The following is a 16,952-nucleotide window of genomic DNA, read 5'->3' on the forward strand; positions in this document are numbered from 1 at the left end:
TCAGCCTCCAGCCTATAAAATACGAGGTTGGCGGGTTGTGCTCACCCTGCTTGGTTAAGGGAGAGTTGTGGCTCTGCGGCGGACGAGAAGTGCATCCAGCGGGAATACTTCGTCATGGCACCTATTGGAGGGAGCTCTAAAGCAAAGAAGGTAAAAAGAACGAGGGACGCATTTATCCATTCTCTTTTGCAGGGAACGAAAAGCAAGGAAAGTGGCCCTCTTGGTTGGCGAGATTGCATATTAAGAAACCTCACGGTAATATTCCTGGGAGGGTCTTGCAAAGTTCTGGGAATTAGAAGAGTAGGAGCGGTGGCCAGGAAACTACCAACCATGAGTTGAGACAAATGAATGCCAACTATCTTTTCTCCCTTGGCTCTTTTGCTGCTGATTAAATTGATGGCAGAAATAGCTGCCCAATTGTATTTCCTGCATTTGGGAAAAGATAGTTAAACACACTTTCCATAGTTCTAACTTATGCACCCACAGATTTATGACATAGTAGTCCCATTCTGGGACAAACAGGATTCCAGATAAAGCTGGTTCAGTTAAGACTGACAGCTGACTTGCTATTTCCATATACTGAAATACATATTTGTAAATGCAAAAATTGGAATTTTTGTCCTTTTAGAGAGGAGATGCATTGTTGACTGCTTTATAATCACACACATGTAAATAAAAATAATATTTTTTCTATTATGAGTAGAACTTATAAGAAAAGTTATTTGAGCTAAAGTACAGAACTGGCTCTGTTAAAGGGTGGATTACTCTTTAAAGTGATAAATTTAAATAAAAGTAACTGAAGAAAACAGGATTACTTGATATAATCAATTCAACTTTTAATAGTACAAAAAAGTAGTGGGAATCATCAGTAAAATTGAAAATTAATAAAACCAGAGGGTTAACCATTAGTATTAATTAAAAGAGATTCTTCATGAAAAATCCTGTTGCTTCACAAGTTTTCAATGTGATTTTTACTTTCTTCATCAGAATAGTTAATTTCATCATATATAATTGAAATTATTTGGTCACTTTTTGATTAATGTATTTCCACGGTGTTAGGGTGAGATCCAATTCATATTGTTTTCATTTGGGAATCAGAGTTTTATAAGTTTGATCTGATCAAGTAATCCTCTGGAAAAAAAGAAGCCAAAAGGTATGTGGTGGGTTTCAAATTTTTTTAGAAACTCTTCTATAGGTGTGGTCTGCTTTGTGGGAGTGGCTTGCTGGCCATGTAACTGGGTAGGAGTGGCCAACTTGTAAAATGTGGCGAAACTCACTTAACAATGCTCTTGCTTAGCAACCAAAATGTTGGCTCAGAAACTGGTATTTGAAGCAAACAAGCACGTCTTAAAACTGTCAAGTTACAAGACACTTGCACCCCCAACCCTTCAGGAAAAAAAAACCCAGGGGTGTTCAAAACTTGAGAGCTTTAAGACTTGTGGACTTCAACTCCCAGAATTCCTCCTCTTGCTTTTCATCTTGATGATGTGCGGGGGGGGGGAGGGAACTGCAACCGGTTCTAAATGGCACTGTAGATTTGTGGAACCTCTTCTATAGAAGAGGTTAGAACTGGCAGGAACCCACCCCTGGTGTAGTGGGGAAGACATTCAAGAAGAATTGAATCTGATAGTAAAGGGCAAATTTCTGCAGCTATGAAAAGTAACAGGACAGCTGTCATACCTTATGAGCATAATATAGGGCCGTGATGGTGAGCCTATGGCCCGCATGCCCAAAGGGCCACGCGAAGCCATGTTGTCCGGCACACGCAGCCTTGCCTGCTTGTCTTCCAGGTTTCCGGTGCGCATGTGCACGTGATGATCAGCCGTCCTTTGAGCACGTGGCAGTGCCGAAAACCGACATGCTGATCATCTGGTATGCATGCACACTAAAACCCAGAAGTTCAGCTTTTCTGGAGCGCTGTCCTGATAAACATGTGCTCCTGCGACATTTCTGCACAACTTTTTCAGCACTCGGTGCCTAAAAGCTTTGCCATCACTGATATAGAGGGCTAAATAATCTCAATGGTATTTTGGCATTCCTTTGAGAATAATTCATTATAAAACATTTAGGAAAATATAACTTCAGAAAGCGGACCAGATACTTCTCTTACTGACTAGGAAAAACACCAAGAAGCAATTTCAGCCCACTGATGATCATGATCATTTTGCTCATAGTAGATTTTATACTCCATTCCCAATATCTTTATTTTATTTATTTATTTGTTTGTTTGTTTTATTTTGTCAAGCATATATAAGATAACAGATATAAGAATAAACATGATTATGAATACAGGAATTGGATACGAATAAGTGGGGACAGTAGGACAGGGATGGTAGGGACATTGGTGCGCTTATGCACGACCCCTTACAGACCTCTTAGGAATGGGGTGAGGTCAATAGTAGACAGTTTAAGGTTAAAGTTATGGGGGTTTGGGGATGATTACAATTTATGATGATGCCTACATCGTAACCAACTCTTCAGGAAGAGTTGAAAGAGACCTCTAACTGAAATCCATTGCTGTAGAGCAGTGGCTCCCAATCTTTTGGGTACCAGGGTCTGGTTCCATGGAGAGAGGTTTTTCCATGGACTGGAGCGGGTGTGGTTTTGCATGCTGCCTGTATCCCATGGATGGGGCTTTGCTTCTTTGCGCAGACCAGTTTCTGGCATGCTGCGGCCTGGTGCTAGTCCTGAACTGAGGTTGGGGGCCCTGCTGTACAGTAGAAATTCATGGCCTGTATGTACCCTTGTCTGATTCAGTATATATATAGCTTGGATACGTTCCTCTGTCTTTTTACATTTAGTTAAAGAAAGCTTGTAAACAATCCATCTGTTCTGGTCTCTTTCTGCACACAAAATAAAGTGTTTCTCACTTTAGAATGATAATAACTCACATTAGTGTTTGGTAGACAGGGTAGTAAGTATGTTTGTACTGGAATAGTTCCTCAAATTATGACTGGGAAAATTCCAAATCTTTATTGCAACTAAAATACAAGAAGTTAACACCAAAATTCCAGTCCTTATATTAGGCAAAATTATTCTCTACCACCCGCTTTCTTTGGTTAGGAAGCCGATACCACTTTAAAATACCATAGTTAGAATAAACTCTGAAATCATGTTACCCCCTCCAAAAAAAAGCTGTTTCAAATTTAAGAATTCTACGCAAGCTACCCAATCATTTTCCCTTACGTAGAATTCTTAAATTTGGAGAGCTGCTGCAGCATGCTCACCTATTTAGTTCCCCCACCCCCCGCACATACTGGGTCCCTAAAGCACTGTGCCTACTTTGCCTCCACCACTGGATTCCAAACAGTCCTCTTCCACCTCTTAAAATCCATTGCTTACCTACTGAAGATGGGCAAAAATCAGGAGGCTGGGAAGGAGCAGGCCATATATTGTGAAACTTGAGCTGATACTGGAAAAAGTGACTTCATTGTCAGCAGACCCATGTCAGGTTGCAACATTCAGGCTTCTCTATTCAGCACGAGGAGGAAACCTTTGTGTTTTGTGGAGTAACCCAAAAAAGCAGATTCTTTTTTTCAAACCTGCTTGCTTTGAAAGGTCCATCATAACTTCGAATAGTTGTTAAGTGACGGCTACCTGCCACCATCAGGTTCACATTATTTTTGAAGTTTACAAGGATGCATTATTGTCATTTTAGGGTATTTTAGAACGGCTGGATGCTGGAGAAATTGTGATTGGTGATGGAGGATTTGTCATTGCTCTTGAAAAGAGAGGTTATGTAAAAGCTGGACCTTGGACTCCTGAAGCTACAGTGGAAAACCCTGAAGCAGGTAATGTATATTTATGTATTCATCAAATCAAATTTAAGGGGCTGCTACAAAGAGAGGGGGTTTAAATTATTCTCCAAAGTGCCAGAGGGTAGGATAAGAAATAATAGTTGGAAACTGATCAAAGAGAGAAGCAACCTGGAAATAAGGAGAAACTTCCTAACAGTAAGGACAATTAACCAGTGGAACAGCTTGCCTCCAGAAATCATGGGGACTCCATCACTGCATGTTTCTAAGTAGATTCTAGACAGTCACTTGCCTGAGACTTGAAGACTTCCAAGGTCCCTTCCAGCTCTATTCTATTGTAAATTCTAAATCAAATATTCTGAATTGGATAGTGACCCAGTTGTAGAATAAACATATTGCTCCAGTCCAATTAAAATTAGTTAACCTAGCCCTTTCTCTTCTACCTATACGAGTTTACGGAGGTTTTATGGAGGTTTTTAATTAGATATTACCTTTTAACCTTGCGCATGTAGAAGTTTTTCGAATTGATGTAAATCACATTACTGTTTTTTTAAGCAGGGAAAAGCAAGTTAGAAACATTGTTTGCCCAAATCAACATCTGTGAAGTGAGCCTAGTGTTCTTCCTAATTTTATAGTTTTGTATATCTGTGTGGATCTACATGCGGAATAATTTAATAATAATTCATCATGTACCATTTACAAGCTATGTTGCACAGGATTCCTATGAGCTAAAGTAATAGGTTTTCTAAAGAAGTCAATTATGACTTTTTAAAAATAATAACAGAATAATGTTGAGTCATTGAAGAACATTCAATCAAGATACTTCGGACACAAGACGGGACCTAGAATCATAGGGGCAATAGGGTTTGTTAAAAGATACTGCTGGTACAGTGCTAACGGTATGTTTAACTCTTGACTTTGCTTCAATATTTTGTAGTTCGTCAGCTTCATCGAGAATTCCTCAGGGCTGGAGCAAATGTTTTACAGACATTCAGCTTTTATGCCAGTGATGATAAATTAGAGAACAGAGGAAACTATGCAGCTGATAAATTTTCTGTAAGTAGTTTCAACCGCTTCTTATTAGTAATTTTGACAAGTAAGCAGAGTTTTTTAAAAAATGTGTATTTAATCTTGATACTTTTGTGTTGCTACAGTTTAATAATAGCAATAGCAATAGCAGTAGACTTATATACCGCTTCATAGGGCATTCAGGCCTCTCTAAGCGGTTTACAGAGAGTGCATATTGCCCCCAACAATCTGGGTCCTCATTTTACCCACCTCGGAAGGATGGAAGGCTGAGTCAACCCTGAGCCGGTGAGATTTGAACCGCTGAACTGCTGATCTAGCAGTAGCCTGCAGTGCTGCATTTAACCACTGCGCCACCTTGGCTCTTCACGTAGTCACGTAGTCCTCAATGTAGGACCACAATTCGAACTAGAACTTTCATCTCTAAACAATGCGGTTGTTAAATGAACCACACCCCAATTTTACAACCTTTTTATCACGGTCATTCAGTGAGCCACTAAGCCAACCAGACAGTTGTTAAATGTACTTGGCTTCCCCCATTGACTTTGCTTGTGAGAAGCTCCTTTTTGAAGGCAACAAATGGTAATCAAATGACCACAGGACACTACAATGCTCGTAAATGCATGCCAGTTGCCAGGAACCCAAATTGTGATCATATCACAGGGGGTTTTAAGTCCAAAAACCAGCCATCAGAAACTTTCTTCAGCATCTGACTTAAAATGATTGTTAAACAAATAATCGTAAGTCAAGGACTACTTGTATCTTTATTGTTAAATTAATATTTAACAACACTAACACAATGTTAAACAATACTTAGTTGCCCAGTTTTTTTTTTTTTACATTTTCCCAGTTTCAGGAATGCTTTAATATTAATAGTTAAAAGTTTCTTAAAAGAAGAAATGGTGGGCACATTTTCTTTATAGTGCAATGAATCTAGACAAAGTGCTTAATTCTTCTCTACTTGTTTTATAGGGTGTAACTATATACCAAACATGCAGTAAGAACTTCAAACATTTTTGCCTCAAAATCATTTAGATACCATATTATAAAAATGTATGTATGTAATAACTAGTATTAGTTTTTTAACATGCATTTATTCTTTACTTACTTATTTTTATTTATATGGTCACCTGTATCTAACAAGTTATTCTGGGTAGCTAACAATAATTTAAAAATGCAAGAAACCCAAAATAAATATATGTTCAGCTACTGAGACAAAAAACAATAGCTATCAAAAAACTATTTCATTGGCTCCAACTAATATTCCAAGCCCATGGTTGAAACAAGGCTTGTCTTTCTGTTCTTTGGAATAGGGTTGCTCTGGGCAATATCAATCTGGTGGAATACCAAAACCGTATCTTCTGTGAGGTTAATATTCCCATTGGTAACGGTTGTACAGCCTGCAGCTCAATAGAATAGAATAACAAAGTTGAAGGGAGCTTGGAGGTCTTCTAGTCCAACCATCTGCTCAGGCAGGAAACCCTATACCAGCGATAGCGAACCTTTTTTGGCTCGCATGCCATAAGTGGGAGCGCAGGGGAGGTCGTGTGCGAGTGTGCTGCACCCATAATGCAATGCACAACCTCCCCAGTGCGCATGCGCGCACTACAGGTGCGACCCCTCCCCCATTTTTTGCATGCTTTTTTCACCCTCGCCAGGCTCTAGAGGCTTTATAGGAGCCTGGGGTGGGTGAAAACAGCCTCCCCCACCCCCCCCGAAAGCCCTCCGGAGGCTTCAGGGACCTTCAGAAGGCTTCCCTAAAGCCTCCAGAGCAGTCAAAACAACCCTCTGAGCAAATCGGAAGTCACTTCCAGTTTGCTCGGAGGGTCGTTTTGAGCGCTCCGAAGGGTTCAGGGACCTTCAGGAGGGAAGGGAAGCTCATGAAGCCTCCGGAGGGCCTGCAGGGGGGCCTCTTTTCGCCTTCCCCAGGCTCCTATAAAGCCTCTGGAGCTTGGGGAGGGCGAAAAATGGCTTTAAAAAAGGGTGAACTCAGCTGGCCAGCGCGCATATGCACGCTGGTCAGCTGACAGGGTAGCACCTCGCGTGCCCTGACAAATGGCTCCGTGTGCCTCACTGGCCTATACCATTTCAGACAAATGGTTGTCCAATCTCATCTTAAAAACTTAACAGTTTTGGAGCATTCTTCTGGAAGCAAGTTTTTCCACTGATTAATTGTTCAACCTGTCAAAAAATTTCTTCTTAATTCTAGATTGCTTCTGTCCGTGATTAGTTTCTACCCAGAGCTTCTTGTCCTGCCCCTCAGGTGGGTGCTTTGGAGAATAACTTGACTACCATCTTCTTCGTGGCAACCCCTGAGATATTGGAATATTGCTATTATGCCACCCGTAGCCCTTCTTTTCATTAAACTAGATATACCCAAATCCAGCAATTGTTCTTTATGTTTTAGCCCCAAATCATCTTTGTTGCTCTTCTTTGCACTCTTTCTAGCTGCTTTCCATCATACTACTACTGGAACTCAGGAGTAGAACAACCTACCACATAGAGATCCCCGCCTCCCTTGCATTTTCTACCTCACTGTAAATTTCAAATACAGCAGCCACAATGGTGCAGTGGTTAGAGTGCAGTACTGCAGGCTACTTCTAATGATCACTGGCTGCCAGAATTTTGGCAGATCGAATCTCACCAGGCTCAATGTTGACTCAGCCTTCCATTCTTCCGAGGTCCCAGATTGTTGGGGGCAATATGCTGACTCTATAAACCGCTTAGAAAGGGCTGTAAAGTATTGTGAAGCGGTATATAAGTCTAAGTGCTATTGCTAGATTGCTCACTGAGATTTGATGATGCAAACATTCTCCTGCCAATTTCTTTGCCATCTACACTTGTTGCTGGTCTCTTTCTAGATCTAATTCAGAATGCGAGTTTTGATTTTTAATACCCGAACAGCTTAAGGACAGGTTACCTGAAAGAATCCCTTCTCCTTTATATATCTATCTGGATTTTAAAAAATGAGTAAGTTCTCCTCCAGGTGCCCTTACTAAAAGAGAATAAGTTGGGTCTCTTACAAGGGAGAGAATGGCTTTTTTATAATGGCACTCCACTTATGGAACTTCCTCTCCAGAGAGATTTGACTGGCATCCACACTAATATTGTTCTGGCACCTTTCTATTTTCCAAAGGTTTTGAATTGGCTGTTAATTCTATTTGAAATCATATTGTTAAATATTTTGAATAAGTACCTTATAAAATATAAAATTAAAATGCCCCAAAATTCTCAAGATCTCAAGGAGTATGGCTTTTCAGCCATGTTCTTTTATTTATTTTTTTAATATTGTCTCCCATTCAAGGAAACACTTATTGATTTCTGACATAGGAGAAACTGATGAAAGGAACACTCATAGATATTAGGATTTATAATGAGATTTATGTATGTCTGAATCAGGAGAAGATAATTTTTCTGATGGACCACATAAGAAACTGGAGCTATTATGGAGCGTGACCCGTCAAAACCGCGGAGGACAAAATCGCGATCGACGAAAGCGCGCATGTGACGTCATCACAGCGCGACGAAAAAAATTAAAAATTGAAATAAAATTAAAATTAAAGCAAGCCGATTCACATAAAGGTTAATAAAAGCAAACCGATTCACATAAAGGTTAGGGTTAGGGTTAGGGTTAGGTTAAGGGTTAGGGTTAGAGTGTTAGCGTTACGTTTAGCGTTAGGTTAAGGGCTAGCGTTAGGTTTAGCGTTACGTTAACGGTTAGGTTTAGGGTTAGATTAAGGGTTAGGTTTAGGGTTAGGTTTAGGGGGGTTAGGGTAAGGTTTTTGCTTTATTTTTACATTTTTCGATCACAGCACGATGTTTTCGTCGCGCTGTGATGACGTCAAATGCGCGCTTTCGTCGAGCGCGATTTTGTACTCTGCGGTTTTGTGGTGGAACCATTATGGAGTACCGCTGCCGCCACCTCCCTACTGCCCCTCATTACCTGCACAAGCTGGACAGGGACAGTCAAAGGACCAGATGTAGCTTGCAGGCCATAAACTTTCCAAGTCTAGTCCAGACTCATGCTGATCTGCCATCCCTGGTTAAACTCCTTACCCCAAAATGGGATATTACTACTATTTACGTTAAATTGGTCAGAGTCATCTTCTCTCTTAATAAGGCTTCTTTTTTATTTGTTTCCCTTGGTTATCTGTAATTAATTGGGCAAAGATCAAGTTTAAAGGATAAGCTGCACTTCTCCAATACCGTATATACTGCATTTCTGTAGGCTACTGAAATTGGAAATGATCAAAGTGTTGCTCCATTCTCATGTATAAAAGTATGCCAGTTAACACTTGACAACCATTGCTTGCTTTGTGGAATTGCTGACTGATAAAATATATGTGACTTTTATTTTTTTCTTACACTATTATGTATATTATTTAATACCCTGTTTTGAAGAGGCCCAAAGACTTAGCTCGTTACCCAGGCCTTTGATAAGGATAACTGAAGCCTTCTTTTAATCTAGGTTGTTTTTTGTTTGGTTCCACCAGGTTTGTAATTCTGCCATCTATTCATTTTTTGTTTCCTGTTTTTAATGCCTTGCTTCCATGTTTTCAGTCACTTGTAAACCACTAACAGTCACTGGGAGTTGGGCAGCGTACAGCACATTTAAATAATGATAATAAAAATTAGCACTTCAATCTTTTCATACCATTAGGGGCAGAGAATAAATGAAGCTGCTTGTGACATTGCAAAAGAAGTTGCTCAAGAAGGTGATGCTTTGGTGGCTGGAGGTGTTAGTCAAACACCTTCATACTTAAGCAGCAAGAGTAAAACTGAAGTGAAAGCAATCTTTCGAAAGCAGTTGCAAGTTTTTATCAAAAAAGAAGTGGATTTCCTGATTGCTGAGGTAAATAAATTCACTGACAAATGAAAAGTATTGTCTTTATTTTATTTGTACTCTTAATGACATAAGGAAAGACAAGGCAAATAGGATTGCCGTGTGGAAGAGATTGGCAAAGTATTATTGCCCAAGAAAGCTTTAATTTGTGCAAAGTCTGTGTACATCTCCTAGAAGAATTGTATTGTACCTCAGTTGTACTTCAAATTCTAAGACCTTTCTTGATAATATGATGCATGCACAGACACATGAACACACACACACACACACACACACACACACACACCTATATGGATATATTTATTGTATTTTTCGGACTATTAAGATGCACCGGTGTATAAGACTCACCAAGATTTCAAAGAGGTAAGTAAGAAAAAAAACTTTTTGTCCTCCCTGGCCCCCAGGAGAACTCTGCAAACTTCAACAGGGCTAGAGTAAGGCAAAAACTCCCCCATTTTTCACCAAAATGGGGGCATTTTTCCCTTCCCCCAGCCCTGCTGAAGCCTGCAGAGTGCTCCTGGGGGGTGTGGGGGAAGACAAATACATCTCCTTTTTCGCAAAAAATGGTCCATTTTTTGCCTGTTTTTCACCAAAACGGGGGCATTTTCCCCTTTCCCCAGCCCTGCTGAAACCTGCAGAGTGCTTCTGGTGAGTGGGTGGGAGGCAAAAGGCACCCGTCCTTGTGAAAAACGGCCCGTTTTTCTCAAAAATTGGATCCATGGGCGGGGCTTTGGGAGGCCAAAAATAGCTGTATTCGGTGTATAAGACGCACCAACATTTCCACGCTCTTTTAGGGGGGGGAGTGCATCTTATACTCCGAGAAATACGGTATATCCTTCCTTTGGCATGGTGACCCAGGCCTCAAACATTGAATCGAAGTGGTTAGAAAGTTCTCACATTGAATTAAGAAATCACCACTAGTTCCAAGATTTAAAGTAAGTTGTTATATGGTTAAAGATACTTTTGGTTGTATGGGTGGGAATGGAACAACTTGCCACAGCCAACTTGCTGTGGAAAACTCCCTGCAGCCAACTTGCCACAGCCACCTCACCCACAGCCAACTTGCAGCAGGCGAACTCGCCATGGCCAACTCACTGCAAGACAACTTGTTGTGGGACAATTTAACAATTCTATTTAATTATTTAAAATAATGCAAATTATTTTAATTTTTGCCATTCGCTTTTCATTCTGTCCCTCCTTTTGTATACTTTCTTTAATGATTCTATTCCACCATTGCTTTCACATTAGTGCAACTTTTGTCCTGCAGCAAGTTGTCCTGCAGCGTGGTTGGCCGTGGTGAATTGGCTGTGGCAGGTTGGATATGGCGAGCTGGCTGTGGCAATTGTCATAGACAATTCATGTAGCCCTTGATTTACAACTATTAAGTGACCATTTGAAGTTACAACGGCACTGAAAAGTGACCTGTGACCATTTTTTACACTTACGACCATTGCATCATCCCAATGGTTACATGATCAAAATTTGGACACTTTGCACCTGGCTCATGTTTATGTCCCAGTTGCAGTGTCCCAGGGTCACGTGATTACTTTTTGTGCCTTTCTGACATAAAAAAAGTCAATGGGGGAAGCCAGATACATTTTACAAAAATGTGTTACTAACTTTGACAGCTGCAATGATTCATTTAACACCTGTGGCAAGAAATGTTTTGTAACATGGGGCAAATTGACTTAACAACTGTTTCACTTAGCAATGGAAATTTTGGGCTCAATTGTGATCATAAGACTACTTGTAAATATCCGCAGCTGTTCTTTTAAAAACAACTTGGCTTCTTATTTTTATCTTGACATATTGCATTTTTTTCAATTAAAAAAATGTTCCTCAACTTGTTTTGTAAATTCTTTTTGTAAATTGTTGCTAGTATTTTGAACATGTTGAAGAAGCCACATGGGCAGTTGAAACTTTAAAAGAATCTGGGTTGCCAGTTGCAGTTACTCTGTGCATTGGCCCAGAAGGAGACATGGATGGTGTATCACCAGGAGAATGTGCTGTTCGGCTAGTTAATGCTGGTAAGATGTTACTTTCAGTATCAATTTTGATTCAAGCTTCTATTCTGAATATAATTTTCATGAATATAATTTTATTGACAATAATATAGAAGTGATTTGCTGTTGCCTTCTGGGATAATTTTCCCATTTTTCAAGGTAGCCTATGTTTTGATATTCCTATCCAATAATTAAAAGAGTTAAAGAAAAACATTGTACTTCTATTTCTCAATTTTTCTGGCTTTTTAGTTATTTTCATCATGACAAAAATATAGCTTCTCACTATTTTAAGGTGATTTCATCCATGCATCTTTAAAATGCAATTAGTTTTACAAAAGATTAAAAGGGGTGAATGTTGGGCATTATGTTTAAAAATTTTGACCCTGAAAAGTAATACAGAAAATGTTGTTTCTTGTTTCTTAGGGGCTTCTATTGTTGGAGTAAACTGCCACTTTGATCCAGTTACTTGTCTTAGAACTATAAAACTCATGAAGGAAGGTTTGGCAACTGCGAAACTAAAAGCACACCTGATGTCACAGCCACTTGCTTTTCATACCCCTGATTGTGGGAAGCAGGGTTTCATTGATCTACCAGAGTTTCCTTTTGGTAAGATTTCATTGCTCTTTTTTTGTGGTTATCAAGAGTATCAAGAAAAATAGTGCAAAACATTAAAATCACATACATGCTGGGATTAAAACTACACACATAATTTTAGAGAAGACTTGTGTATGGTTGGTCTGAAATGAAATCTACACTGTCTTGCTTAGAATGCAAGTAAATATTGGATAACTTAAACCAAAATAAAGAAATTTTTCAAGAATAACCTAAGGTACAATTTAGATTAGATTGTGATGATTTCTTCACAGATACTTTAACTACAACTTGCATAGATAGATTAAAATATGTTTGGATGGTAGTAGGGGAAAATGAGGGAGTTTACATTATTTGAATTTGTCCAAGGATGGAAACCAGTTGAATTAGCTTTTTCCACAACTCTTCCAGTTAAAGTATATTTTGCATTTTCCCTGGGGATGTTGGGCCTGTATTTAATAAATGTAGAGATTGATGAAAAGAGAACAAAAATGCTGTTAAATTGGAGGGGGGCAGGGGGGACACCTGCAGCAACAAACAGAGAAACCAAAAGCTGAGTGGAAAGGAATGTTAGTTTGTAAATAGAAGGTATAAATAGAAATAAAATCCAAGTGATTTTAAGTAATTTTTAAGATTAGGTCAACTTTGTGGTAGGAAACCATTCCCAAAGTAGGAGTCCCTCATGACAATGTCTGGAAATTTTTTAGAAGCTAAAGTAGAGTAAATAAATGCATAATTACCTAACTTGGTCCGTGGAGGTCAAAGGAAACCTCTTGAGGATAATGCTAATGTTTTACCGGTTTTGTGTATAATATTAACTGAATATTACAATGAATATTTAAAAATTCATATCATTACAGCTTTGGAGCCAAGAATTTTAACCCGATGGGATGTTCACAAATATGCAAGAGAAGCTTACAATTTAGGGATCAGATACATTGGAGGCTGCTGTGGATTTGAACCATATCATATCAGAGCAATTGCTGAAGAGCTGGCCCCAGAAAAGGGTTTTTTACCCCAGGCATCTGAAAAACATGGTAGCTGGGGGAGTGATTTGAGTATGCATACTAAACCCTGGGTTAGAGCAAGGTAAGTATACTTTTAATTTTGGTAGTAAAATAATTGATTTAAAATATAGCTACTCCTCAACTTACAACTATTGGGATCAGAAATACTGTTGCTAACTAATGTGGTTGTTAAAATTATCTCTCTGCTGCCATCCAGTGGTTGCCTGGATATTTGCAGCTCAGATATTGAAAACCCAATAGAGCTAGAACATATACTATCACTCTACTGCCTTTCAATTGATAAACTGAATGTTTTGAGATCATTTGTTCCAGCCACCTGTCCTATTCTATAATCCATTATTGAGATGCCTTACAGAAAACTATCCCAGCCTGTCTTTAAATGCTTCTAGCAAAAGAGACGCCAGTATTTTATTATCCAGTCTGTTCTATTATTTAATCACCTAGAGCAGGGTGTCAAACACAAGGCCCGTAAGCCGGATCCACCCTGTGATGTGGTCACATCTGGCCTGTGGGGCCAGACTGGAAAATGTAAGGGCCAGCCCACGTGGTTTGGGCCCAGGCTACCCAGTGCCAAAGAGGCACAGCAGTTTAGGGAGTGGTATCAAGCTGGCCATGCCCACCCAGTCGGCCACGCCCAGTGAGTGGTGTCAAGATGGTCACACCCACCCAGTCAGCCATGCCCCCACCCAGCCAAGCCCCCCCCCAGATCAACCACAGCCCTGATGTGGCCCTGAATAAATTGACTTTGACATCCCTGATGGAGGGATGGGCAGCATATAATTTGAATAATAATAACTTTTACTGTTGAAAAATTATTTAATGTCCAATTACAATATGATTCCTTATAATTTAAACTATTATTTTTGCCTTCTGTACCCACACTGAACAAGTTTGTTCCATTTTCTCGATGATGGCCTTTCAAAGACAGCTAAGATGTTTTTGCATAGTCTTTTTTTCTCCATGCTAAACAAGCCTCCAACTGTTTCTGTTCTTCGATTTACTTTTTGGGTGCTTCTGTATATGTTTTCATAAGATTTAATTCACATAACTAAACACAGTCCATATTTTGCTATCTTCTCTGCTAGGAGCTTAAGGGAAAGTTCATCAATTTTTTTGCAAAATCAGAAGGGCACTATGTCTATTACATTCCTATGATCAGCTAAACTGATCACAATAAAAATGGAGATCGGCGTGATATATTCTGCCAAGCAATACATTATTTTCTAAATAATAATGTATAATAACATAAATAATAGTTATTTAGGTACTCTTTCCCCCTTTTCACTCTTTAATCTTGTGCCATTAATCCCATCCTCCATGATTTCTCAACAGATCAGAAAAGGGATTTCAGGATGATATTCTCAAATTCCTTGAAATCTCATGGATGTAACTGTATTAGTCCTGGAGACTTAGAAACCCATTTATAGTAGCCGGGTGCTGCCTAACATTTGATTGTCTCCATGGGATAATTGATCTGCTTAGGTCTATTTCAACAGTTCTCCTTGAAGCAAAATAGAAGTTGAGAAACTTTCTCTTTCTTCCCCTTGTCGCCTCTTAAAATCTTCTTTCTTTACCAAGCAGTGGGCTTACCCCTTCCTTTTTTTCTTCCTCTTGTTAGCAAACTGACTTTTTACATACCTTATGAGTCTAGATTCTATTTGCACCTTAACTTTTTTGACTTTGTTTTCTGCAGGTATTAACTACTATCTGGAACTCTTCCTAGGATATTATGCTTGTGCATGCCTCTTCATACAGTCTAGAGCTCACTGTGCATCCACAAGCCGCAAAGCTTTTTTCTCTTTCTTGGTTTTTATAATTACTGTTGATAGTCATGACACAATAGATTAGAAATATGCCATTTTCCATTTTCTTATAGCCACTAATTAGCTTTGTTTGTTTTGTACTTAGGGCTAGAAAAGAGTACTGGGAGAATATGTTACCTGCTTCAGGTCGGCCATATTGTCCCTCACTGTCAAAGCCAGATGATTGGGAAATGACCAAGGGCGATCTGATACAGCAGAAAGAAGCAACAACTGAACAACAGCTGAAAGAGCTTTTCAAGAAACAAACATTCAAATCCAAAACTATACCGTAAATTAGCAGCAATTTAATAGCAATAAAAATTGCAATCATTATTAAATGAGCCGATGATACAGGCAAATGTAATTCATAGACCTCAAACTTTATCTACTTTTTTCCCACATGGTTATACAGACAGAAAAGATTCCTCATCTTTCATCCTATTGAAATAATTTTATTAAATACCGTAGGACTGTCCAGTTAAAACAAAACAGATAAGATATTCTGTAGCTGAGCTAATAAAGTGCTTTTAAAACTATGCTGGCTCACTGCAATTAGAAATTCTATACGGCCGAAGTGTGATCTTCTTTCCTTTGGTTCAAGTGTTGCAATTTTGAGATTTCTACAGAAGCACAACACAGTCCTGCAGATTCTTGATTATTTTACATACCCTCCAGGACCCAGCTTTGGCCATTTCTACCAGGGGTTCCATAGATGAGTCATGCTTGTGGAAATTCCATTATGTAAAAGGGTTATTTCTTCAATGACAATTGCTGGCTCCAGATTTGTGCTTTTAAGTCACACTGCATTCAGTTACATCTCCTTCACAAAGCCTGAGTTTAAGACTGTAGGGAAAATATGAGTGTATTTTAGGTTAAATATAATTTAGCTTCATCTGGGTTGCTAACATAATTTGGGGGAGGCTATTATGTGGAGCAATATTTAGCAAAATACCAAGGTACTAAACACTTAAAAAACAGGCATGTTTTCAGTCAACAATCCTCTGACAGATTAAACATCTGTTGCCTACAATAATGTTTTTTTAAAAAAAAACAACATTTTGCTTAAATTTAAGCAGAGCCATATTAAACTTTGGTGCTATTTTCTCATTTGGGCAGAAGATTCCTATACTGTATTTTGGAGCAGATGTACAAATACTCTTCTTGATTGAGATGTTCGTAAAATTATGTGTTTATAGTTTAAGCAATTCACTCTTCTGAGGTGGACAAATAAAATTACAAAAATAATTGCCAGTTGTACTCCTTCCTTATTAGCTTTTCTGGACAAAAATAATTAAGAATGTTTAGATTTGATTAAACTAAAATAAAATGTATACTTGTTAGTACACACCATAGATAACTATTTTGCTAAGTCCATTACTGAGTAACTCAATTGTAATAACACTACAGAGAATGCTGTAATTCCTAGCAAAGGGAGTGTTCTTTCAACTAAACTGTAATGTAACTGTAACAATAGGTGTTTGAGATGAACTTCTTTATTCATTGAATTGTGTATATTTTGCACACTTTTCCTATATGTCAAAGACACTCAGGTGTGAATGATGTGTCTGGCAAATAAGAATAAAGAATTGTCACATCAGTAAAGAAATGGAACAACAGCTCCAGAAATAAGTAAGGTTGAGTATTACTGATATATTTCTAATAGTTCTTCTGAACTACTACGTTCAGATTTGACAGATATCTATCTTGGTTCCACCACAAATGCGCGCACAACAAAAGCGGGCCTGACTAAACTGCGGTGTCTAAAGTGTGGTGACAAAACCGTGCGATGAATGAGCGACGAATTAGCCCTAAAGCGCGCCGACAAAACCGCGCTGTAACGTAACCCTAAACCTAACTGTAAATCTTACCTTAAATTAAATCGCGCTTCTGTCGGCGTGCTGTTG

At 38.9% G+C, this 16,952-nt stretch overlaps 1 protein-coding gene across 1 annotated transcript; it reads left to right on the forward strand.

Moving 5' to 3' along the window:
- The first annotated feature begins 27 nt into the window (after positions 1-27).
- Positions 28-16,293, forward strand: BHMT (betaine--homocysteine S-methyltransferase). Its single transcript, XM_032212562.1, has 8 exons — positions 28-150; positions 3,659-3,791; positions 4,693-4,811; positions 9,442-9,633; positions 11,504-11,651; positions 12,051-12,233; positions 13,079-13,307; positions 15,155-16,293. The coding sequence occupies exons 1-8, from the start codon at positions 115-117 to the stop codon at positions 15,339-15,341; spliced, it is 1,227 nt and encodes a 408-aa protein (XP_032068453.1). The 5' UTR covers positions 28-114; the 3' UTR covers positions 15,342-16,293.
- The last annotated feature ends 659 nt before the right edge of the window (positions 16,294-16,952 follow it).

This window comes from Thamnophis elegans, chromosome 3, assembly GCF_009769535.1.
Source record: "Thamnophis elegans isolate rThaEle1 chromosome 3, rThaEle1.pri, whole genome shotgun sequence".
Classification (NCBI taxonomy): Eukaryota; Metazoa; Chordata; class Lepidosauria; order Squamata; family Colubridae; genus Thamnophis; species Thamnophis elegans.

Bases quoted from the DNA above. Each gene is read 5' to 3' on its own strand.
- BHMT (XM_032212562.1), top strand. From the start codon at position 115: ATGGCACCTATTGGAGGGAGCTCTAAAGCAAAGAAG. The intron at 151-3,658 runs GTAAAAAGAACG...TTGTCATTTTAG, and splicing joins GGAGCTCTAAAGCAAAGAAG to GGTATTTTAGAACGGCTGGA. The intron at 9,634-11,503 runs GTAAATAAATTC...AATTGTTGCTAG, and splicing joins TGGATTTCCTGATTGCTGAG to TATTTTGAACATGTTGAAGA.